At 35.0% G+C, this 25,104-nt stretch overlaps 2 protein-coding genes and 2 pseudogenes across 2 annotated transcripts; 2 read left to right on the top strand and 2 right to left on the bottom strand.

The window, feature by feature from the left end:
- Window positions 1-117: 117 nt before the first annotated feature.
- On the top strand, window positions 118-732 carry LOC148916928 (protein FAR1-RELATED SEQUENCE 5 pseudogene; annotated as a pseudogene).
- Window positions 733-7,513: 6,781 nt separating this feature from the next.
- LOC103331179 (uncharacterized) lies at window positions 7,514-12,907 on the bottom strand. The gene is made up of 14 exons (XM_008233788.2): window positions 12,391-12,907; window positions 11,001-11,112; window positions 10,595-10,707; window positions 10,396-10,518; window positions 10,144-10,319; window positions 9,920-9,995; window positions 9,489-9,575; window positions 8,979-9,059; window positions 8,847-8,879; window positions 8,626-8,679; window positions 8,414-8,455; window positions 8,224-8,302; window positions 8,034-8,104; window positions 7,514-7,898 (listed from the first exon to the last, which is right to left on the bottom strand). The coding sequence occupies exons 1-14, from the start codon at window positions 12,574-12,576 to the stop codon at window positions 7,812-7,814; spliced, it is 1,320 nt and encodes a 439-aa protein (XP_008232010.1). The 5' UTR covers window positions 12,577-12,907; the 3' UTR covers window positions 7,514-7,811.
- Window positions 12,908-16,907: 4,000 nt separating this feature from the next.
- NFU4 (NFU domain protein 4) lies at window positions 16,908-22,919 on the bottom strand. The gene is made up of 6 exons (XM_008233789.3): window positions 22,610-22,919; window positions 22,086-22,247; window positions 20,390-20,565; window positions 19,172-19,275; window positions 18,935-19,046; window positions 16,908-17,341 (listed from the first exon to the last, which is right to left on the bottom strand). Exons 1-6 carry the CDS (start codon window positions 22,821-22,823, stop codon window positions 17,273-17,275), a joined length of 837 nt encoding a protein of 278 aa, XP_008232011.1. The 5' UTR covers window positions 22,824-22,919; the 3' UTR covers window positions 16,908-17,272.
- Window positions 22,920-23,280: 361 nt separating this feature from the next.
- On the top strand, window positions 23,281-23,536 carry LOC148916927 (uncharacterized; annotated as a pseudogene).
- The last annotated feature ends 1,568 nt before the right edge of the window (window positions 23,537-25,104 follow it).

The raw sequence follows: 25,104 nt of genomic DNA, 5'->3' as shown, positions 1-25,104 counted from the left end.
TTGAATCCAGACAATGCTCAAAATTTTCGAATGAATTGTGCAATAAGTTCGTATATGAAAAGGAAGATTGAAGTGAATGATAGAGCTGGAATAAGAGTAAATAAGAATTATAATTCAATGGTAGTTGAAGCCGGAGGGCATGAGAATATGTCATTCATGGAAAAGGATTGTAGAAATTACATTAACAAAGTTAGAAGATTACAGCTTCGGGAAGGAGATGCAACTGCAATTCAAAAGTATTTCTTGAAAATGCAAGCTCAAAATGCAAATTTCTATTATACAATTGATCTAGATGAAAGTGGTCGGTTACAGAATGTCTTTTGGGCTAATTCCAGGAGTAGAGCAGCATATGAGGAATTTAGTGATGCTATTACATTTGACACGACCTACTTGACGAATAAGTATGACATGACATTTGCTCCATTTGTAGGTGTCAATCATCACCGGCATTCAATTTTGCTTGGATGTGGACTAATTTCAAGTGAAGATACCGAGACATTTGTTTGTCTATTTAAAATGTGGCTGGCATGCATGTCTGGGCATGCTCCATGTGGGATAATTACTGATCAAGACAAGGCCATGAAAAATGCTATTGAGATTGCCTTTCCTAACACTAGGCATCGTTGGTGCTTATGGCATATAATGAAGAAGCTTCATGAAAAGCTTAAGAGAGTTATAAACACTATGAATCTATTAAATTTTCCTTGGAGAACATTGTGTATGATTCATTGACCAATATTGAGTTTGAAGATCGTTGAAAAGAGATGATTGAGAAGCATGAGTTACAGAGTAATGATTGGTTACGAGGCATATATGATGAAAGACGTCGTTGGGTGACTAGCTTTATGAAAAGAAGTTTTTGGGTGGGCATGTTTACCACACAACGAAGTGAGAGTATGAATGCCTTTTTTGATGACCACATAAATTTTAAGACTGCCTTGAAGCAATTAGTGGAATAATATGAAAATACATTAATGACTAAGGTAGAAAAAGAGAACCACGTAGATTATAAGTCTTCCTCTGCAGATATCCGATGTAGCACCCATTACTTTATGGAGAAACAAGCTCAAGTTGTTTACACTATTGCAAAATTCAAGGAGTTCTAAGATGAATTAACAGGTAAAATGTATTGTAAGGTTGTTGATACCAAGGAAGATGGTGCATTTTTAAAGTAACAAATATCTAAAGATATGATACTTGTGGGGAGAAAAAAAGAGTAAACTTTACAGATATATTCCATTAATTTGACAGCGAAGTTAAGTGCAATTGTTCCAAGTTTGAGTTTAGAGGAATATTATGCAGATATGCCATTTATGTCTTGATTAAGCATAAGATGGATTTAATTCCAGATAAATACATCTTGTGAAGATGGAGGAAAGATGTGATAAGACATCACACAAAGATTAAAATGAGCTATAATGAGTCAAATGCCACACTTGAAGCACATCAATGTGATAAGATGCAGAAGACCTTTGATGAGATTAAGGAGTTGGCAACTGATTCTAAAGAAAAGTGTGTGATTGTGATGGCTTGGATGTAGAAACTAAAGGAGCAATTGTCTAACCATGACAACGTAACGTTTGTGGGAGTAGTCAACCAACTTCCAAGTCACCAACTAGTAGGAGTTTTGACAATGGTGTTAATGAAATTTCAAATTCAAACCCCTTAGCAGTCAAAAGCAAAGGCACCATTTAAAAGGAAGCAATCTAAAATGGAACAAATTGTTAGAAAGAGAAAACAAGGAGAAAAGAAGAGCATATCTCAAGAAAAAAATACTAATAAAAGAAAAGGAATGAAGGTATGCAAATAAAATAGCTATTACTATTTGTATATTTCTCAAGAGTTCCATGACAGGATGTAACATCCCACATCGACCAACGGAGATGGGGTAAGGTGCCTTATATGTACATGTCCACCTTCATCTAGCACGAGGCCTTTCGGGAGTTCACTGGCTTCGGAGTCATGGGAACTCCAAAATTAAGTGAGTTTGGGTTAGAGCAATCCCAGGATAGGTGACCCACTAGGAAGTTGCAATAGAATACACATGGCAACATTCATTAATTGATATGGCATGACACATCAGCTGCCACATAAGGTGGTCAGTTAAAGTGATAAATGTTGTGTGTCTAAATAGTATTACTCCTTATTTTATGAGAGTTTTTCACCTCTTCTTTCTGAGAGCTTTCCACCTCTCATTTGTGAGAGTTTTATTTGTTTTGTTATGGCTTGTTTTTTTCAAGCTTTATATATTTTTGGTTGTTCTGAGTTTGTACTCTTAGTTGGAATGCAGGCCAGAGTCTCCTCGATCTTGTGTGATCATTAGTGGAGTAGCCTTAGATTGTCTTAATTTTGATGTTAGATCGCTCCCTTATTGTAATTGCCCTTTGTGGCTAATGGATTTTTTGGCTAAATTATGAATGCAATTCCAGAATTTCTAAAAAATATATATAAAAAAATTTCAGTTCATGTCCCCTCAACTGTCAATTATGTTACAATTTTTTGTTAGTGCCACAACATTGGCCATCCCTTAATTATCTTTCTTTTTTAGGGGTTAATCGCTTTACTTTCCCTGAAATTATCGTTAAATCTCACATTGTCCCTCAAAAGTTAAAATAGTTCATTGTGCCCCCTTGACCCATGTTTTACTCATTGGCCTACTCGTTTTGGTTTTTTATTTTATTTTATTTTTATAATAATAGAGACTGAGCTTTACTCGATCATTTGGGTTATTTATAATGGAAAGTGAGTTTTGTTGAGAGTCTGAATCCCACATCGAGGTATTAAAAGTCTTGCTTAATAGTTTAAATTCTGGGGGACTTTTGATTCAGCCCAAAATGAGGGAAGTATTTATAAAGAAGGATAAAATTTTAGTGTTTTGACGATAATACCCTTATTCATTTTTAGATTGTCTAAGGAGTCCTTTCTCTATTTTTCAGATGATGCCAAAAAGTCTTGTTTCTTGCTAGCTGTATAGAGCCAAAAAGTTGGATTTTCTTGCTTTAATAAACTTTGGACTGATGTTGCATCTGCTATTATGTTGTTGGGATGATCTCTTCACATGAAATGAAGTTGATGGTGCTTCTTCTATCATGAGGGCTTCACATGGAGTTTATGCTTCCAACATGTTGTCTATATTGTGTAACTCTTCTTCTCCTAAGCTATTCCAGTATGAGTTGTTGTTGTCTTATACTTCAATTTTTATTTTTTTTGCTATCTGGTTATAGATTTCATCAAGAACTTTTGCTCATGTTTTGCTTCTTCTGAATTCATATGTGTCATATGGTCTCTTAGATGTAGTCTCTAAATAAATCTTGATAAAGTTGGATTGGTGAATGAGGTTCATATGATCATCATTGAACAATTGTTGCTCAGCTATTGTTGTTTCTCTGTATTTTTGAATGTCTTGCTTGGTAGAGATCCCCGTATTTACAGATACTGCTGGACTAAGCAGTTCATTATGAGAAATAACATTACTATGTTGTGCTTTATCTGGGTAAATACTATTTGTAAACTACTTGGAGGTATACTAATGAAAACTAACTTTACATTCTTCCGGAGAAAGATATAAAAACTTATAACTTCTTTTAATTTTGAGGAGAATGAATCTAAATTATGACTATTTTCAATATAAAGTTGACCTAAATAACCATACTCTACTAAAAATGCTGGAGTAATTGTGATATTTTTTGGTTATGCTCTAAATGCAGTTCTTTATATTCCACCATGTTAATACTAGCTAAATAAATAGTATAATGAGAGCAGCTTTTAGTAATAATTGTTATTCCAGGTTGTGAATTATTTTTTAAATTAAAAAGAAAAGCTTGAATGTATAACTAAAGAGATGTATTTTGCTCACATTCTAATCTAATCATACGACTCTTAATATCTTCTAGTAAAAATCTATATCTTTCTTCAGCTAGGATTTGAAGGAAATATGGATTTTTAGTTTTTTGCTCAAGGGAAAATTCTCTATGAAGCTCAAGTAAGTTGGACTCATTAGCCTCTTTTTCTTGTAAAATCAAGCTTAAATTTTGACATCTTAAATTAATAATTCTAAAATTTCTTACTGTTGTATCATACTCTTTCTTTTGCTCTTCAAGTTTTTCCTAAAAAAAACAAAAACAAAAACAAAAAAGCTATTGTTTTGCTCTTTTATAATGATAACTATATGTTAAAAACTCTTGTTCAATGGCTTTAATAAGTTTTTCAGGCCTTCTTCTCATACTTTCATTATTAGTTCTAATGTTCCAAAAGTTGTCAAAAATAACTTTTTGTTTATCTGCTTGTGTACGAGATCAGGATTTCTAACTTATTAGTCCTGATATTATAATGCTTGAGTGCAATATTCGGATTTCTAACTTATTGGTCCTGATATTATTAGTCTTGATATTATAATTGTGGGAACCAAATTAAATCAAAACCTTAGGTCAAATATTTCCTTCCCTTCGGAGATTATTTGACATAATTGGGAGTTACTCAATTTAATTGGGAGTTACCCAATTAATTTGGGAGTTACCTAATTAAATTGGGATTGATTTGATTCATACCTTAATTAGGGATTTGATTTAAATCAAATAAATAAAATCCCTAATTAAGCCAATCTCTCCAAATTGGGGAGGAATAATTCCTTTCCATCTACGGAATTATTCCTCTGAAATCTTAGCCTCTGAGGCCCCTATAAATAGATGGCTACACACAAGGGTTGAGGTACGTCTAAAATTCCTACTGAAACTCTGCAGAACTAATCCCTCACAAACCCTAGCCGCCACACTCTCTCTCCCTCTTACACAAGGCTCTGGCCACCATTCCGACCACCTAGTTTACACCTTACACATATATCTTCGTACCCTATTAGCTATTGTTTTCTGTAGGAATCAATTGAACTAACTTAGGCATCGGACCGCCTTTGGCCAACACCTCCCGGGTGTGGTGCTCTTATTTGATCTATTTTGCAGGGAGAAAGAGGCGACGAAGAAGAAAGGGAAATCTTTCCAATCGAATATTGTCGTGGGAAAAATCGCTCCCACAATAATATTCCAAAAGTTAGTTCTATTAAGTTTTTCATGCCCTCTTCTCACGATATCAGGATTTCTAACTTCTTGTACTGGAATTCCATTATAATAGTACATATTTAATATTGGTCTTACTTGGCTACGTATACTCATGCTTAATGGAATACCACCATGTGATGGTGTACCATTATTTTTGTTGCAAAAGGATGATGCTCCAAAATATTGCATACTTGTTAATGAATAATATGGGATACGATGTCTGCTAAAGTATTATCCATACCTTTAATATGCTCGAATATTATTCTAAATCCATTTCCTGTAATAGAATCAACAAAATTAACCCATCTTCAGGCTGCTTGTTTATTTGTAGTAATTTTATTATAATTGTTTGCGAGTCCTTACTTAGTTAGGATTTTGGTTCCTTGCTATGTTAGGATTTTAGTTACTTACCATTTATTTTGTCATATTATAATTGAGATTTATTTCCTATTATAATTTATATTTATTTTCTATTGTAATTTGGATTTATTTCCTATTTTATTTAGGGTTAACACATCTTTGTACTTGTATAAATACCTCCATATTGGAGAAGAATAATAATATGAGCGTATTTGAGCATATCTGAATATTTGCCCTACTTTGTTTGACTATAATGAGAAACAATATTCTGACAATATGTTCTAATAGTAAATATCTTATTATATAAAAACAATGAAAATGCTTCAAGCGAGTTAATGACTCCTAAAATTTCTAAGTCAGTGGCTGGTAGTCTAGCATGTATATCACTAAATTTACCTAACGCATATCTACAAACTTTTTCTTTAGATTTAGGTTATTCTTTATGTTTCTTCTGATATAAAATTCATACTCATCCTATTGATGATGCGTCTCTCTCAACTATTTTGTATTTATTATCTAATGGTAATGCTAGAAGGTTAAGCTGAGTCATGTCTTATTTGATATTTTGAACTAATTTAATATCTTCACTATTAAAATATTTTTGACATAGTTTACTGGTTTTACTATGCAATGCTGCAATCTTTCTTCCTAAGTCAGGGATAAAACTTCTAGCATAATTTAATAATCCTAAAAATGCTTGTAATTATTTTTTATCTTCTAATTTATCTGGAAATTCAAACACTATTTTAGCTATGTGTTCTTGCAATTGAATAGTTCCTGACTTAATATACATACCTAAAAATTCTATGTCTTATTTTTCAAGCTCTACTTTATTCCTACTTATAACTATACCATTGTTTATAAGGTCTATATTTTCTATAACTCTTTTTATGTAGCTTTTTTTGCTTATATTTTCTATGACATTCATATTGTTTAGGCAAATCTATATTTTTACAACTCGTGCAAAACAATTTTCTAATTTGTCTTTTTGCTTTTATTTGACTACATTCTGATCATAATATATCATATACATATTGTATTCTTGCTCCTATGGATACATCTAGTTTCCCAGGGTGTTTTTGTCATTCATTCCAAATTATATTTGGTATTCAACTTTCTACCGTTTTAATTCTTGTAACCTTTCTTTTATTCTAATATGTGTCCATCAATGGCCATACATGTAAAAGGTTTACTGTTCTTAATTGGGGATTATGATAATTAACAAAATTTTAACATCTTATAAAACATTGGTTTTTTATCAGTTGTGTTGATTGACTTTTGTCCTCAAGGTACTTTACTGTTATAATTAATCATTAAGGTGCTAAACTAAAGCTCTGATACCATATTTTTCTGTGGTTGTCTCGGTCAAGGTTTCTAAAGGCAAAAATAACAACCAAACACCATGCCTAGAACATGGAACTGCAAAGACGCCAACTTAAACGGCTATGGAGCATAACTCAAAGATTCCCTGACAGACATCCAGTTATTGTTATGGCAAATATCAAACATGACCAAGTGCTCAAACAAAGTATTGTTCGTCAATTTAGCAGGATAATAACATAATTATAAAAAATGTTTCCCTATTTTGGACAAGAAGTCTACTAAGAAAACCAAAAATGAAAGAGATATAGGCAAACACTTCACACATACTTCACATGCAAAAAATGGACTCAAAAATATGTACAAACAAACAAAACATTATTGCTGGCACTGTGGTTGCACAATAACAACTGTTGGACAAAGACAAAATCTTCACATGTTGGTCTTGGACAGAGAAAATCTTCACATGTTGGTCTGGTCTCTTCACATGTTGATGTTGGTGGAGGAAAGAGCCCTAGGACTTGCATGTCTTTGGTGCTAAAAAGAAGGGGTTTTTTCGTCTTTTTGAAAATATTTTGGGTTTGTTTGAGAGCTGATTGTTTGTTTTGGGTATTTCACTAGATTTCCTTTAAATTATCTTGAACCAACCATTACCAATTGATTTTAACTTGGATGGTGAAATTCTAATATGGTAACAGAGCATGTTGAACTAAAGTTGATAGGATTAGGATTAGGATTGCGTTGGCCTTCGGTTGGACATTTGACATTATAGAGGACAAATGTTTTTGGGGAAAAAGTACTCAGTTTACTCAAGGATGCAAAATATTTACAATATCCCCACAACAAAAAAATATTTACAATATCCGCCCAAGGACTACACAAACTATTTGGTGGACGGCAGTTCTATCTAACTTCACTTCTAAACACAACAGAGTGGAACCTCTACATAATTTTTATCATTTGATGAGACTCAGATAATGCGAGACTGGGGAAAACTCTTTGGTGTCTCTAATATTTTCCTTTGGAAGATTCACTACATGAAGTTCCCACCAATGCAGAGCTTGGGATGCAGAAATAGAATTAACTATCAGTTAGTAGTGGTGTTTCAATGTCCTCTGGAGAGCGTTCGACCGGTTTAAGCTTGCAAGCAATGCAAAAAGCAACCATCTGGTCATGACCAGATTAGATTAGCATGCATGTTAGTCATTAAAGAACACGAGAGAAAGAGAGAGAGAGAGAGAGAGAGAGATATATATATATATATATATATATATATATATATATATATGAAGGGTGGCTTACCATGCATATGGATGCGCATATGATGCTAAAACCTTTGCAGTTGAAAGGGGCATTGCTAGATAGAAACCATGCTAATACAAGAACAAAAAATTCAAGCCATCAGAACTACAATGGAAGTGGTTCCGAAAAAAAATATTCATCATCTAGAAAAATAAACACCGACACATAACAAACAGAAACATGCACTTACATGTCAATGGACTCATCGCAACTGGAGATAGCAGACTTGATATTGATTGCACACCGGCTATAAATCCTTGTACTTTTCCCTGTATGCAATCCAACAAAGCAGTTGTGTAAGAAAAAACACCCAACTGTTTGAAAGTGTGAGAAACCAAAACAAAAACAAATTGAATAATGGTTCTCTCTGCTCTGCTCACCTGATTGGTTGAGCATGTTGCTCTGGAAATAATTGCAAAAGTCTGCAAAGCAAGAGTTCAATCAATGGAAGCATGGAAAGAAAGACCATCACAATTAAGTACCTACCTGAACCCCAGTAATCGAAATTCAATTTATATTTTTTTCTTCCAATAAGAAGTTCTTCAAAATTAGAAAATTTCACAGAAATAACAAAGGAGTATAAAGTACTTACAGAAGGTTTCACAAGAACGTAGATGACTCCAAAGGAGGCACTTAAGTAGGGTACCTGCATTTTTGAATTTTTCACGTTACCCGAGAATCATTCTAATTCCTGGTACTAAGGGAAATTCCCCTTTTTCTTTTGCCTACTGAAGTAAAAGCATAAAATTAACTAAATTCAAAATTATAATAATAATATTAATTAAGGACAAGGTTATTTTCAAGTATGCCTACCCAAGGAGCCCAAGCCAAGCCATAGAGCAATGCCTGTACAGCAAAAAAGCAACATTAGATTTTTTGTTTTGTTCTCTATCATCTTCCCCTGTGGGGTTTGGATTGGGGAACAAGCTAAAGATAATGACTTACATAAGCTATTGAGGCCAACAAGGCTGAGCTCAATATCACCTTCTCACCAACCAATGGGTTCACTAAAGGAAGCACCAATATCTGAAAGGAACTCACCAAAACCAAACATATGTTATGCAGAAGAATAGCAGAGGATTCAACAGATCTTCCAAAATGTAAAATAGTTAAACACTTACATTAAGTGACTCATAATTACAACAAAATTCAAGGGGAAGTTTTTGAAGGATAGAACTTCATGAACACTAACAAATCCTTCATCCGCTTTTCTTTTCGGTCAATTCTAATGGTACGGAAAGAAAAGGTTGAAGAGGAACAGGTAAATATAGTAAGTGGCACACTGCTTTTTACTAGTAATGAGATAAATTTGATTTTGTCCCAAATTTTTGTCCACGAACACTAGAATGAACTTAATAAGAGAACAATCTAAGTCTTCATTTTCGGAAAAACGAAAAGAAACTGGGAGCAAGTAACAGGAATTTGGAAAAAGAGAAGTTTTAGAAAAGAATATACCTGAGAGAAAATTGAACCTATTCCCACCATCATCAGGATCTCTGAGAATTGATTCTTGTCAAAACCAAAAGCTGCTTTCAGATAGTACTGCACAAGAAGTAAAACATATTTTCTTTTTAAGTAAATGATTCAAACAGAAAGCAAGTTATGTCGGTATTATTACATACATAAATAAACTCCAATTGATCATCTGAACTTTTATATTGCTGCTCTTACAAATCTGTAGTTCCATGTCACTTATATAGCTTAAATTCCGCACAATGTAAACAGAACCTATTTGATAATTATAGGTAAACCCTGTTTTACTCAGTGGCTTTATAGATTTTGTCGTATTCCAAGGAAAAGCATGTTTGCTTACATCCTTCTTTTAACAAGACTGTAGTAACTAGGATTATAAGTGCTGGCTTCATTAAGTTTAAGGGGAAAGATACCAGTAACACAGAGCTGATGCCGGACATTCCCAAGTCATAGAAGAAGGAAACCAAAGAAATGCTTCTGAGTGTTGGACTGCAGAGTACAATGCAGCTCTTCAGCAAGACAATCACAAATTTAACTGTTTTAAATATGCATGAAAGCACAAAGAAATTTTTCTTTGTCATTCAAATAAGGAAAGATTCTAAGAAGATCCAGAAGTAAAACCACTAGAATCCATTACCTGCTAACAACTATTGTTGCAGCATTTCTCATTGATGCATATCGTTTACGGATAATAGTAACTATCTTGGTCAGGCAAGATAAACCTTGGTCACTTTTAGGTGCCCGTTTATTAGTTGTCTCAGTCAAAAACATTTGCATATAAACTGGACAAAAGATCAACAGGGCTATTGATACCTGAAACCAAAAGGCTTGGTTAGTACAAGGTTAACTGATAAACATGAACATATCACTGGTTATTGCCTCAACTTACAGAGAAAATGTACTTCTCGGGAAGAAAGCGTGCCAGAACATTCCCCAAGACATGTGATGCAGAAAAAAGACCTGTGATCCAACTAAACACTGCAGCCCTCTTATTCTCATTGACAACATCTGCCTAATAAAGGGGGATAAAAAGTGTGAACTCCTTACATTTCCTATCCATGGCTATCAACCAGTGAGAATAAACTTACCACATAAGCAACAGCGATGCAGAAAATACTCCCCTGACTTAGAATATATGAAATGGTTCGAATCACATAGTAAGCATACACAAATTCCTTAGATTGATTCCAGGCAAGTAATGCTGCAACCAAAACCCATCAGATTATGTATTCAATCAAAATAGCATGGAGATAAAAGAAAATAAATTAGGCATGCTAGTATATCATGTCTTACTTTTTAATGGCTTAGGCAGCAACTTTCAGAAATTACATGCAGAGTTTGTTGCCATCTTTCATTTTAAGGAGGACAGATGTATAACTTCAATTCTATTTTGTTTTTCCAAAAGAGAGGCTTAACAGACGCACCTATACTGACAGCATGATAGATATGTGACTTCACAGAATATTCCTGAATATATTTTTGGACATGACCTACCGAAAGGAAATATGGTTGTTGACACTGTCAAAAGCAGCAGCGGCTTACGCCCATGCTCATCTGCCAGTTGACCTAGAAGTGGAAGCACCACCATCTTGAAAAGTCCAACAACCTACAAGCAAAAAATTTGTTCTAAGATATACCTTAGCTTTACACAGAAGGAAAGAATACACAAATTGCAGAAAATTCAGAATCCCACTTTATTGTCAATATCATCATAGTTCCCAAGAACAAAAGTCATTTAGAGTCATTAAGATGAACATCCTTCCGATGAAACAATCTCCACTTTACTGAAATATCTCATCTCACTGCCTCTGGGTGCATACAACATACCATTTTCCTTCTGGACAATGAATTTACACCAAAAGAACCACAATGCTACCCACTGTTCTTACTGTATTAGTCCCATTCTTTGAGTATTCAGAATCTAACCATCCCGACAAAATCTCTAACTCAACTTAGTAAACAGCATTGAGTCATTGACAAGAGAATATACAGAGGCAGCAATGTCAACAACATTCAATCAGAAGTCAGACCATCAGTTTAAAAAAGTAAACTTTCAGGTAAATTATTAAGTATACCTATGAAATACACTAGATCATAAGACCATTCAAGATAATTGTCACTTTTCATCATAAAACAATTGTGACATAAAACATTGCTGATTTCTCATAGCTGGTTACTTTTTTGTTTCATTTCTGCAGGTAGAGAGACTGGAAATCAATCACCCAAGCGATAAACGTATTAATTACGTTGGGTGCTGCTGACGGCCAAAACCCAGAATTGCTATTCAAAACGAGCACAGATACTAAAAATAATGGCAACATATATGTACTGTTTTTACTAGAGTAACATGTATGTTGAAAGTTCAGACATTTAACTTTGTCATACTACTATGTAAATGTTTCTCCAAGAGTAAGGATCAGTAATTTATTTAGGCTTAATTACTCCAGTGCCCCAGAAAGTGTGGTCAAATATCCTACATTGCCTCCGGAAGTTAAAATGACTCACCTTGCCCCGGAAGTCAAAGTGACCATACTTTCAAGGGCACAGGTTCAATTAAGCCATTTATTTATTAAACATACTTCTTCTTTTCTTTTTCTTTCGTAGGGTGAATTATTTATGAAATATCCAAGCTGCTAGCACTAAAATACATCCTCAATCACAGAAATTACACAAGAGGCTCAACTCAAACCTTTCGGTACTGATGAAGATGACTCCAAACAGGAGAAATGAGGACAATGAATTAATGAAGATAAAACAACCGCATATAACAAAAATAAATAAAATAAAAAAGGGTCCACAGATAATATAAATATCTGTGTGCATATTAACAATATTTGAACCTCAAAAATGGAAACATGTGGTCAAAATTATTTATGGGCTTTACCGTTTGTTGAACGCCGTTAATATAAATGGCTTGAGAACAAGTTGACTGCGACGGGCAAAGAGCAGCAGCAGTGACATCAACAAGGACCGAGACGGTCATTTCCTCAGCGATCCAGTGGACACACAGTGGGAACAGCAAGTGAAACAGGGGCCTCACCTCTCTCAAAACGCTCTCCATCCAACCCATATCAAAATAAATATATAGCTTCCAGAAAAACTATATATATTTATATATTTATTGAATGAGAAAGCAGCTAAGCTAGGTGAAGAAGAAGAAGAAGAAGAGAGCAATCTTGGCAGCTATTTATTTGTGACTCGGAAAACGGGGTCTGCCGTGAGCTTGAGGGTGCACACGGTGGCGTGTGGCTTGAGCTTGCTTGCTTGTGTTTTGTGGACACTAGGATGGGCTAAGCGAGTGTCATTTTCCCAAAATTTGTACAACTTTTACTTTGTGATAAGAGCAATATTGAGAGATGGGAAATTTGAACCTACAATCTCCGTAATTGTTGAGACTGCATTTACTAAATTTGGACAAGAGTCCAGCTTATAAAGACTTTGAATTCAAGCTGAGCCACCCATCTAGACTTGGAGCATCTGTAATTATGTTCTCTATTTTTTAGTTAAAATTTAGCTAAAAATATATAAAAGCTATTTTAGAGCTCTTTATAAAATTTAAATTCCAATCATCTCTAGTTTAGGGAGTCGTAAATATTATGACTTTTTTAATTGGTAAATCTCTATTAAAAATAGTTAGTATCAATTAAATGTTTAAAATACTCATAAAATAAAGCAGCATTAAATTATAGGGAGCCACTATAAATGCTCTCTCTCCTCAGATTTAGGAGCTCCTAAAGGTCCCCTTATTTTAGGAGGTGGATAGGGAGGGAGCATGGTTGGAGTTCTATTGTCCCAATTGCTCCATAAAATTTGTCTAAGGAGGTGGTTTAAGAAACTCATTGTGAATGCTCTTAAGGTTTAGTTCTCCTGTTTTCCTTTCCTTCAAAATTTCTGAGCTAAACCTTAAGTTTAAAGTTCTAAAACATTGATTCTGTACCTTAAAATAATAATCCCTAAAATTTATGTCCTAAAGTATACTTAATCTTGTACTAATGAACTATTAACAACTGCTAATAAACCTTAAAATTAAACAACGAACACGACCAGCATTGTCACACCTTGGCCTGAATACCTAGAAACTAGGAAACAGTTGGACAAAATCAACTACAGTCAGCCACCAACCGAAAATTGCGTCTGGCTAAATCGGTGAAAAACGGACGTCGTCTTTTTCACACTAGTTTTCTCTCCTATGATTGAAGAAGAAAACAATAGAGTAAATGGCCAATCAAAGAGGAAAAGAAAAAGGAAAAAAGACTCACTTTTTTTTAATAAAGCAGATGCATCATTTCATGCATATATTTATATAAGGAATGATAAAACAGCAATAGAAAAGGAGTGGATCACAAAGACAATATCCAATACAAATTGCATACATTTGAGAGAGTAAATAGAAAAAGAGGCAAATACACATTCACCAACAAGGCCCGCACACGCACAGTCGGCCACCACTCTCTCTCCCACAAAATTTTCATTCGAAAGGCCTTTACAAATCATTCAAGAGAACAGGGCTTCACATTAGGAGAGAGGGACTCCCATATCCCTGGTTGGGTGTATATACACCCCTCTTCCTATAGCACATACAGTGGTGGATACAGATTCAAAAGTCAAGTAGGCAAAGCTTAGTTTAAAAACTCGACGATATGAGTGAATTTCATTCATAAAAATAAAAAGATACACCCAATGGGGGGGACGCAATAAACCTTATCCTCAAATATGCATCTATGTACATAAATAAAAGCTTAACAAAACAAAAAAAAACAAGTAAATGCAATGCAACACAAAATTAGATTATTTAAATCTAAAACTTTACCCTACAAGGCTTAGAAATCTTAAATCCATCAATTATCTTTGCATTATTGATACTATTGGCAAACTCTCCTTCAATGTGGAGGATCATGCAATCAGCAAGGAATTCATCAGCTATGGTGTTGCGAAGTCGATTCTTAATAATTCTCTATGAAAAGCCTAACTCCGTTGTTTCTGTAGAAACATGAAGAGTCAACACAAACTGAATCAACCTATAAAGCAAATGGTAGTTTTTTACCAATTTGTTTCCACCAATTGTTGATATAAATGAGAAAGAGTGGTGATTTCCTTAAAACATAGAAAGTGATGTATATCAATGAAAACACAAACTCAAAGGACATCACAACAATATAGTTACTCTCTACATCGCCCCAATAGGAGATGCATACATTTATTTTAGAAAAAAACCAAATAGGAGAAGATAATTAAATAGGAGAGAATGAGAAGAATACTTGTCGCCTTAGATAGGAGAAGATGCTGCTAAGAGAGAAGTTATTGTCCGCCCAAAGAGAGAAGTTACTGTCAAAGCTGCCAAGGAAAATAGGAGGTGGGGACTATCGGCTATACATATGCACAACCAAAAGGGCTGGCTGCTTATATTTCTTGGCTTTGCTTTGATTTGTGGGTTGCTTTTAATTTTTTTATATGTCTGGCTAGGCATGTGCTTCGTATATTTTACATCATCACATGAGCTAGGTAGGAATAAGTATGATTACAGAGGAATGTATGCACCCGAAAATAGGTAACATTAGTGTTAAGTTCAGTTGTAAGATTCGTCTATAACATGTTTGGAGAAAATACCGAAAGCCCCCCTAATTTATGAAAGAAATTTCATCTCACGTAGTATTACTATTTTAGTGATGTTACAATACTAGTATTTATTTATTAATACCATATCTTAAGTCCATGAAATATCGACCATGCCGACAATGTGTCCATCACACCCAAAAGGAAAAGGTTGCAATTGCAAACAACAAAATTACCAAGTACATGTGATCATGGGCGGCCTTGATGGTGTGCAAGTGGTGTCACCGCACAGACCCTCAATTTTTTAGAGTCTTCAAAATTTTCTTATATATATATGAGCACACAACATATTTACACAATTGTGTGCTTAACATCACTAGTTTTGTTGCCTTTCTATACTTGTTAGGGGTGTTGGTTGATTACCACTTGTATGATTTAGTGTTTTCTTTTTACCAATTCTTTTCAAAATAACAAAAATTTTCCATAAATGGCACCAATAAGAATTGACCCCATGACATCAAACAACTTTATCACACAACACCACTAAGCCACATATGCCTTCATGGAAGATAGTTGTATTCATTACTTTTATTGGTTTATGGCATCAATTCACGATAAAAAGAATATTTATAATATTTTTATATTAAATTATTTGAGTTTGCTTATTTAAGTTTCGCACATGACTCTTATTTAAGTTTTGCACAAGGCCCTCAAATTCTCAAAGGCAACCCTACATGTGATGTCAAGTCATCCAAAAACATACCTATACACTCCATAGCCTAGGATTCCTATGGTCCATCTTATTAGTGTTTGCTAACTCACTCTGCACTATCTCACGCAGCCAAGCACACGTATCACCATGGCAAAAGAAACCCGTATATACCCCGAAAAATGCATGTAAGCCTTGTAACATGATGAGTCAAATAAATAAATAAAAATGAGTCGTGTTGTATTCATTTTACCCTAGTAAGAGTTCATGGGTAGAACTTGCCCCTAAACACCAGTGTATAGAAGAAGGGTGTTCAAGGGCTCTTAAACCACTCTAGGATATTCTATTTTTCCTCTATAGGATTTTGAGTCCCAACACAACCAAATTTTCGACTAAAAAACGAAAGCTTTTGTTGATTAAAAAGGGAAGTTAAAAGTCTATTATTAAAGAAGAGTGGTGATTTCCCCACTCCAATTTTATCCACTTACACTCCATTTTATAACTAAAAAATGAGTGTAAGTAGATAAAATTGAAGTGGAGAAATCATTACCCTTAAAGAAATGGGATTTTAATTGTAGAGTTTCCTGAACTTTACCTCAAGTTTTAATTGAGTCCCAAAACTTTTTTTTTATTATTTATTTTAGGCAATTACATCATTTAACTCAACAAGTAATTGCAATTAGGTCCTACTACCGCATTCCGTCAATTTAGCCGTTTGTTTGAAGGGTAATTCAGAAAATTTACAACTTATGAAATCGTCTTTAAAACACATTTCTAGTTTTGTCCATATGACCCAGGCCCAATGCTTACACTTGCCAAAAAATAAAAAAGGAAAACATCACAAACTAACCAAGAATTTTTTATATTTTATTTTGTTGTTTAACAGCCCTCCCTTCTTAGATCCAAAATCGACCAGTCAACAAATGAGCGACTAAATGATAAATATGAACAAGCAAATAGCATAGACTGTAAGGAGAAGCAGCAAGCTGTTCACAAGTATCAGACCAAGGCAAGACCTCCTAAGGAACAAATCACATGCTTCAGCACAAAATAGCAGATTTGCTTAAAATTTTCAAATCACTTGGTCCCTTGGTCAAGGTATTCATCGCACATATTTGACCGATTTAAAGCCACCGGAATGAATAAAAAACGATTCAATAGTTCATCTCATAACAACAGACTAGTATGGTGCAAAGCAACAATATAGGAAACAGATGAATAACTAGCAGTACAGGGGCAATGTGAATATTAGTAGACTTCTAATGAACAAAAAAATTGAAGTGGTAACAGTAAATCAATCGTCCTTTCCCTTGTTATATAGTTTTCTTACAAGCTCAAAATTCGTATGACGCAACTACCTACACCAATAACTCCATAATGCTCTACCACTTAATAAATTAACTATAACAACTTTATTTGCTCCTGTACAGGAATTGCACATCCCAAGTACCTCTTGAGCTCACCATTTCTATAATATGCCTGTTTTGCACAGAATTATATGTTTCTATTCCATCTGACTTGTTAGTGCTGCTCCTTCATCATCAGCATCGTGTTCTTGTTCTACACTTTTGACCTGCAAATGCAGAGATCTATGTCAGACACAGACAAATCTGATTTGGATAGAGAGAGTGGGAGGGGAAGAGGGGGGAGGGGGGGGGGTGTGTGGGGTTTGCAATTCTTCAAAGACTTGGTTCAGAGTTTCCCATACACTTGTTAGAGTCACTTGGAACATTCTCTTTTTTTTAAAATTTAAATTATACAAAATCGCTTGTACATAAACCTCTGCTCATTTCAAAAGATTAAACTAACCACCCTCATCAAATTAAACTTTATATTATAGTTTCCAAAATCCTTAAAGTGTAAATAAGTTAGTATTCATATAATACTATTAAAAATATAGTTATTGTGATACAGAAGTCTCAATATGCACTGAATTCTATTTACAAGTCAGAGGTGGTTCTATCCAACATGTACTGAACTTCTTGTTTTATACATAATAGGCCTTGGAGGCAAAATGCCATTTCGAATAGAATCAAGGAACATTAGTGAGGCTTCAAGGACTGAAGGACATCATCTTAAAAATACTCGATGGAAAGGTCCTAAAAGATGAAATTTGTTGGAGACCAAAACCTAAAAAGAAATTAATCAAATAAGGGAGAACAACACAAAGCTGTTTCATAAGACAGCAAATGGAAGTAAAAAATAAAATAAAATAAAAACTGTGAACAAATTGATGAATTAATTGGAGGATATGCAATACTATTGAGATCGAAGCAGGGAATTGTGAATGAGGTCACTGGCTTCTCTGAGAGTTCAGATTTTACGCGGATGGAATGGATTGTTGTCCAATTGGTCTTAATAGTGCAAACTGGTTGGAAAGGCTGTTTGAAGAGGTTGCTTAGAAGGGCAATGGTCGACTGTTGAAGGGAATAGCCCCCTGAGGATGAGATAAATTTCAGGTGGATGAGATAGATCGTATCCAATTAATCCCGAGAGAGAAAAATGGTTGCAAAGTCCCTTTGAAGAGGATGAAATTAGGGAGGCAACATGCCTACCGTGGAAGGGAACAGACCCCTTGACCAAATGGGGTTTATTTTTATATGGAAATTTTTAGGGGATTATTTGGATATGATTAAAGATAGGAACTTTTTAGGAGTGGGAATGTGAATGCCAGCACCAATGCAGATGACACTATTTTCACTTCGGTGCTGAAAGAGGTTATTTGAACTCGGTTAGGTTTTCAAAGTTTTCGGATCCTCTTAGGTCTAAATATAAACACACCAACAAACAGGGCGGCTAACAACATTGGAGGCTCTTTCTAGGAGGTCGAGCTGTGAAATTAGAACTCAGTCTTTGAAATGTTTGGGCCTCCCCATTCAGCTAACCCATGTTCTTTGAATTTATGGGAACCAGTAGTGGGAAAAGTGAGAGCATTTAGATTGGTGGAAGAAAAGATGCCTCCCTAGGGGTGGTAGATTTGTTATACTTCCGTTTACAGTAGCATTCCTAAGTTCCTAACCATTCCATGTATAGAACGCCAAGTAGCGTGGCCAAAGATGGAACATTATCATACCAACAAAGATTCAACATTATCATACCAACAAAGATTCAAATGCAAAGGCATGCACATTGTTGAAAATGCAAGCAAATGTTTGTTGCTTGTTACCTCAGGTACATAATGCATTAGCATATTTTCAATGCCAGATTTCAGGGTGACTGATGAGCTTGGGCAGCCACTGCATGCTCCTTGCATTCTCAATTTAACTATTCCAGTTTCTCTAGACACAGATTAAAAAAAGAATTAGAAAACAAAAGAAGCAAAGAGATAAAGCCAAGAAGCAGAAATAAAATTTCGGCCTTCTCCAATATTAAATTAAAAAGACAAATTAAATGAAGGACTTACGGATCAAATCCCCTATACTCAATGTCGCCACCATCATCTTGCACTGCTGGTCGGATGCGAGTCTCCAACAATTCTTTGATCATTGCAACAATTTCTGAATCATCCTGCAACAGAAACCACCAACATGGTTGTATATTTGAGATTTATGCACAAAAGAATTGATAAAACAAATACTAAAGAATGGTTAAATATATCCTCCAAAGTTCCAGTTCTAATTTCTGATATTTCAACTTGACCAGCTTTGTCCATCAGAGCCACATACTTGTATACAGCATGCCTCATCACTGAGGTTTCCACAGAATTTTAAAAAGTGAGATCCATTGATGACTCAGCCCATATTTCTCTAATTACACCAAAAAGAATCAAAGGACTTTGACATTCAGTAAGTGCATATGAAGTTATTGTAGTTAAGCTTAATTCCCTTTTCCTTCTACTTGTCAAGCCCTGCACACTCTTTCGGGTTTTCTAGTATATAAGTTATCTGTAAACTTGAGGTGGTATGGCACTCAAATAGGCAGTGGATAGCAGAGTCTTTCATTCTACTTGACAGGCCCTCTTAAGGGTTTTCTAGTATATGAATTATCTAAAAACCTGGTGGTGCCATAGCTTCGTGGCAGAGTCAACAAAGATGGAGGTAGGATTGACTACAAGCACCATTAGTGGGTTTGGTAAAGTCAAATATAAAGGATTCTGAAGGCACAGTTATGGGGTAAGATAAGGTTATACTACACAAGCATGCTCAAAATATAAGATGTCCGCCTGAATTTGGGGAGAGCTGCCATTCTTAAGTCTAATATAAAACTGCTATAATAAAATAAATCACTTGCTTATGGTTACAAAGAGGAATCAAGGCACAGTTACTTATGACGGTGCCTCAAACAAAAGCTACAAGCCTCAAGGTTACTCTTTGATGCCCTCAAAAGTCTACTACACTGTGGTTCTAACAACACTTCACAACCAAAAAAAAAAAGTGATTCTAAAACTTCAATAACGCCAAGGAGCTTCCTAACCTAGAATGTTACTCGCACTTGGGGGTGAGTAAACACTAGCATATACAGTCCATCAAAGCACATACTAATTCTAACAACATTCTTTCTTATTTAAGAAGTTAAATAAAAATATCTTCAAATCAAAAGGTATAACAATGATCTGAACACTCTGTCAACAAGTTGGCCCAAAAGTTGTAAAAAGTTCATGGAGATAAATTTCAGGACATACTTCTTGAATAGCAGTGTCCATCGCTGATGCAGTTTTTGAGTCTAGAAAGAGTGACTGCCCAGAAGAATAGAAGTCCATGATTGCTGCAAAGATTTCAGGCTTCAAAAGATCCCAAGAAGTATCTTCTGACTTTGTTACAGTAACAAAATCTGATCCATAAAACACTCGAGTAATTCCTGTATTAAAAGAAACCCGTATTAGATTTATAGCATCACCAAACAAAACAATGCTGAGCAATTAAAATTTTAGGAGAAAATAAGAAGAAGAAAAACCTAATTAAACCAGAGTGAACAAAGTTCAATGAGTGGAAGAAATTGCAGGAAATTGACCATTCTTATGGGTCATTGGTCTTACTTTAAAATTTATGAAGTCAAGTTATCGTACCAACTGAATCAATTACTAAGTGAATTCCAATTCCTACAGGGAAAAATCTATCTGTACTGTCCACTTGTGGTATCAGCACTTACCTACGTGCATTTCTCAATTATCAACAGCCTTAGTCCTTAATACCTATCTTCTCCCAACTACCCTAGAAACCTCCCATAATTTCCGTATATATTGAGCTGCTTTAAACCCTTCAAATCAGACTTGAAACATTCAAACCAACTACTGCCCCTGAAATTCCTACAACCAGAATTTTTTTTTTTTCTTTTCGGATAAGTATAACACTTTTGTTGACAAGAACAAACCAGACGTTAAGTTCATGACCTATGATTATAGTAACAGGCTGTACCAAAATGCAATAAATGGCTCCTGAGGAAAACTCTTCGTGATCCAAAAAGACAAGGTCACTTCAGCACCCGGTTTGAATTCTCTAAACCACAATTGTTTCTTTCCCTCCGTATACACCAGGAAGCCATTTTCCAACAACCGCGACACTCCCGGCAAACTCTAACACCCAGCTGATCCCACAAGCAGTCCCTCACTGAGTAGCATATAGTCACTCAAGCTTAAAGAAAGCCGGGCAAATAAATTGGAAGATATTAACATCAATTTCTTGATAAACTAAAAAAATGAAAACGGCTAAATACAAATAGGCTTCTAGTGCACTTAATTACAAATGGAAGTGAACACCAAACCTGAAAAGTGCATAACTCCACAACTTAACTAAATTTTTGTTCCAACCTCAGCATAATATCTGAACAGCATAGCATAGCCAAAAATACGAACCATACAGCCCATTTTCAAATAGTAAAGAAACATAATTTACAAATTAAACAGTAACTAGAGTAGCCAACAGCTCAGGACAGATTTCTCCCGCATAACAATTAAAACCATTTTTTGAGAGGGTTTTAATGATATATTTTGGGAGTTATTTTGATATAAGGTTGCCTTTTACACTTATAGGCTTCTAGCATGCACTAAACTTATTTTCCACTTTTCTGATGTTCTCTTGAACCCGAGCTAAAATAACAACAATATTCAACTACTAGTCAGATTGAAATTAAATCTTATACACCGAAAGTAGAAAAATAAAGGCTCTGCAGTCATAGATAACAAGAAAAAAGTGGTTACTACCCTTGAAGTCAATTCAAAGCTAAAAGTATTGTATCTTTTCAAGAATTATTAGTGAAGACCAATAAAAAGAGGGCATATTAAAGTTAAATTAATTTGCAGGCATTGTCCTCCTGAAAAGAAAAAATACAACAAGGAAAAGGATAACTCTGCATACTAGAAATGGGAATATCAATCTTACCATCAATTCCATAAAGGGCTTTGGCCAGTGGTGAATTCATGGCCGAACGGGCATTCGGAAAGTCGGCACTGCCAACTTCCATAACAGGCTTCCCTGGATAAAACATGAGAGATGCAGGGTTGGGTGTGGATTGAGTTTGAATAAACATGCTTCTCTTCTGCCCTGTGGAAAAGCAACGCCAAACATAAATCTGAAGCTAGTTATAACCTCAACCTCAGGATGGCCAAGCCAAACTACTTTCTTTTTATTAATTTATGTCAAATTTATAAGTGACATGAAATGATACATTCTCCAATTTCCAAATTAAATTAAATCTTAGCTTGAAAAACCCATGATCATTGATAAAATGGAAAATTGAAAATGAAAATTAAAAAACAGAAAACCATTTTCTTATCATTTCCTTCATTTTCCTAGATATTAGACAAAAAAGAATAAAATTTCAATTTCAATTCGACTCCCTTTTCTTTTTTCTCGATATTCCCAGAAACCAAAAGCACTGCAAGTTTAACAAATAAGAAACTAACCACCGAGAAAGCCCCATTTCATAGAAGTGAAAGGAGATTCAGAAGACGAAAAGGGGGAGTTATGGTGACCCAGATACGACGTCGTGGCAGGTGAATAAGCAGATAGGAAATAGGTCCGGCGAGAGATGAATCGGAAGCCATGAAATTGCCCAGAAGCTTCGCATCCTCTGTGAGATGAAAGACTTCGTCCAACTAATCTTCGTAACCCTCTCATCCCAACACTCTCTGCCTCTGCGCGGTGGAGTTCCTGGTTTTTTTTTTTTTTGTCCTTTTTCTCTCTTTTGGGCTGGAGGATGAAGAAACGCAGCAGAGCAAGGGAAGGGACTGCTCGAACGGGCTCTTGTACATCCAGTATTTTCTTAAAAGTCACGTGGGAAGCACGTGGGATTATATGTATTTTCTAAAGATCTATTTATGGATATGCCCTGTGCGTTCAAAATACTCTCGGATTACCACCTGTTTTTTGAAATGTCTCATTATACCACCTATACTTTCATTAAGTGTCTCACGTCAGCGATTCCGTCATATTTGAGAGAAGTTCCATTAGCTCATGTGACCCCCACTTCTTTTCAATCTCTTAACAAGGGAGAGGAAGGGTATAGTCAAGTTGAGAAAATGGGGAATTTGAGAGAAAAAGGGGAATAAGCAAGAAGTGGGAAAATGATGTTCTGATGGGTTTGAGCATCCAGAGCCTATTGGATTTGGCGGTGGCAAGGATTTCTTTGATGATCGGTTTGGGAATTTTTGCATTTATTTTCTATTATTTCCTCTGTTGCTTTCTTACAAACCGCCAAAGACGTATCTTGATCCTTCACTCAAGGTAAAATTTCCAATTCAGATTTCATCAGCTACATCAATCTTGTTATGGGTCTTTATCAAGTCCTTCAATTATGCTGTTAACTTCATCAAGATGAAATCTTTCGCTTGTTTGTCTGAGTGGCAAATTTGACACATTTTTGCTTTCAAATGTAGCCCTTACTATGAAGTATTTTTGTTGGATTCAATAAAATTCTCCTCTCTTTTTTGGGTCAGATCATTCTCTTTTGTCCGATTGAATATCCCCACTTTTTTTCAACCTAACCTTCTTCACCCAAATTCTCCATTTTCTCAACCTGACTAACTCTTCTTCTTCCTTGTTAAGAGATTGAAAAGAAGTGGGGGCCACATCAGCTAATGGAACTTCTCTCAAATCTGACTGAATCGCTTATGTGAGACACTTAATGAAAGTATAGGTGGTATATTGAGACATTTCAAAGAACAGGTAGTAATCTGAGACTATTTTGAAAGCACAAGGGGCATATCCATAAATAAGACTTTTCTAAATGTTCTAAAACCGATTTTGAAAGGTTACCGATAAATACCTCTTTTGAAAAAGGAAAAAAAAAAAAGAACCTAAATATCCAATGAATATTTGTGTAAATCCCCCCTTAAATCGCTTATACTAAAAAAAGGGAATGCTAGCCACTTTCTCTCTAACCTTCTCTTTTGGACTTTCTCTTTTCCCTTCATGACATATGTCTTTTTCTACGCTTAAAACAATGTCATTAATGCATTAGACAATATATCTTTTGTTCCCAAATTTACCCTTATTAAATGTATTAACTTTATGTTTCCTTTGATTTACAACTTAACTTAAACAATGTAAATTTAAAAAATAAACACTAAAGTTCAATTAAATAAGAATTAACTGTTGAGATTTATCTTAATTATGTTTTCTGTAGAATAATTGTTAGTTCCTATTTTATAGAAGTCAGTTGTTTCCTTTCCTAGTCTTTAGGAATCCCTCTAGTTGATGGAGTTTGTTAGACGTGTTTTAGTTGTTCCTCTTTATTTGCTAATTAGTTGTTTGTACGCTCATTTATAAGAAGAGCATGTTTCAGTCAATGTATAGTAAGTTCAGTTCAGCAATTCTTTTGTCTTCTTATTTTCAAAGTTGTCTTTTAATTCTCACATTAACTACATAAAAGTACCCAACCTTCAGGGGTCATTTCAAATTAGTACTCAACCTTTTAAATTTTTCACGGGCATACCAGACCTTTCGTAAAACATATAAATTAGTCACTCCGTTAGTCAGACCATTAATGGAGGCGTTAAGTGATGACGTGACTGCTCCAATGTGGCTTTTTTTGTTGAGGTGGATACCACGTAGATTAAAAAATAAAGGCTTATTTATGTACATGCTCCTTGTGCTTTCAAACTTGTCTCATATTACCACCTGTGTTTGGAAACGTCTCAAAATACCCCCCAAAACTTTTAAAAATGGTCTCACGTTACCCGTTTCGTCATTATTATAGACGTTCCGTTACTTGTTTTGGGCCTCACTTAGTTTCAATCTTTAACCTTATGAATAAGGGTTTTTCAGTTTTAAGAAAAGAGGAAATTGGGTGAGAAGGGGAAATTGGAGAAGAGGGCTTAGGGTTTATGAAAATCAGAGGTGGGCTTCGATTTTGGGAGAATCTGGAGAAGAAATTAGGGGTTTATAAAACTCTGAGGTG

This window comes from Prunus mume, linkage group LG5 (genome assembly GCF_029339155.1).
Source record: "Prunus mume cultivar Tortuosa linkage group LG5, ASM2933915v1, whole genome shotgun sequence".
Taxonomy (NCBI): Eukaryota; Viridiplantae; Streptophyta; class Magnoliopsida; order Rosales; family Rosaceae; genus Prunus; species Prunus mume.
The sequence above is the reverse complement of the archived record's forward strand: the minus strand, read 5'-3'. Positions and strand labels throughout refer to the sequence as shown.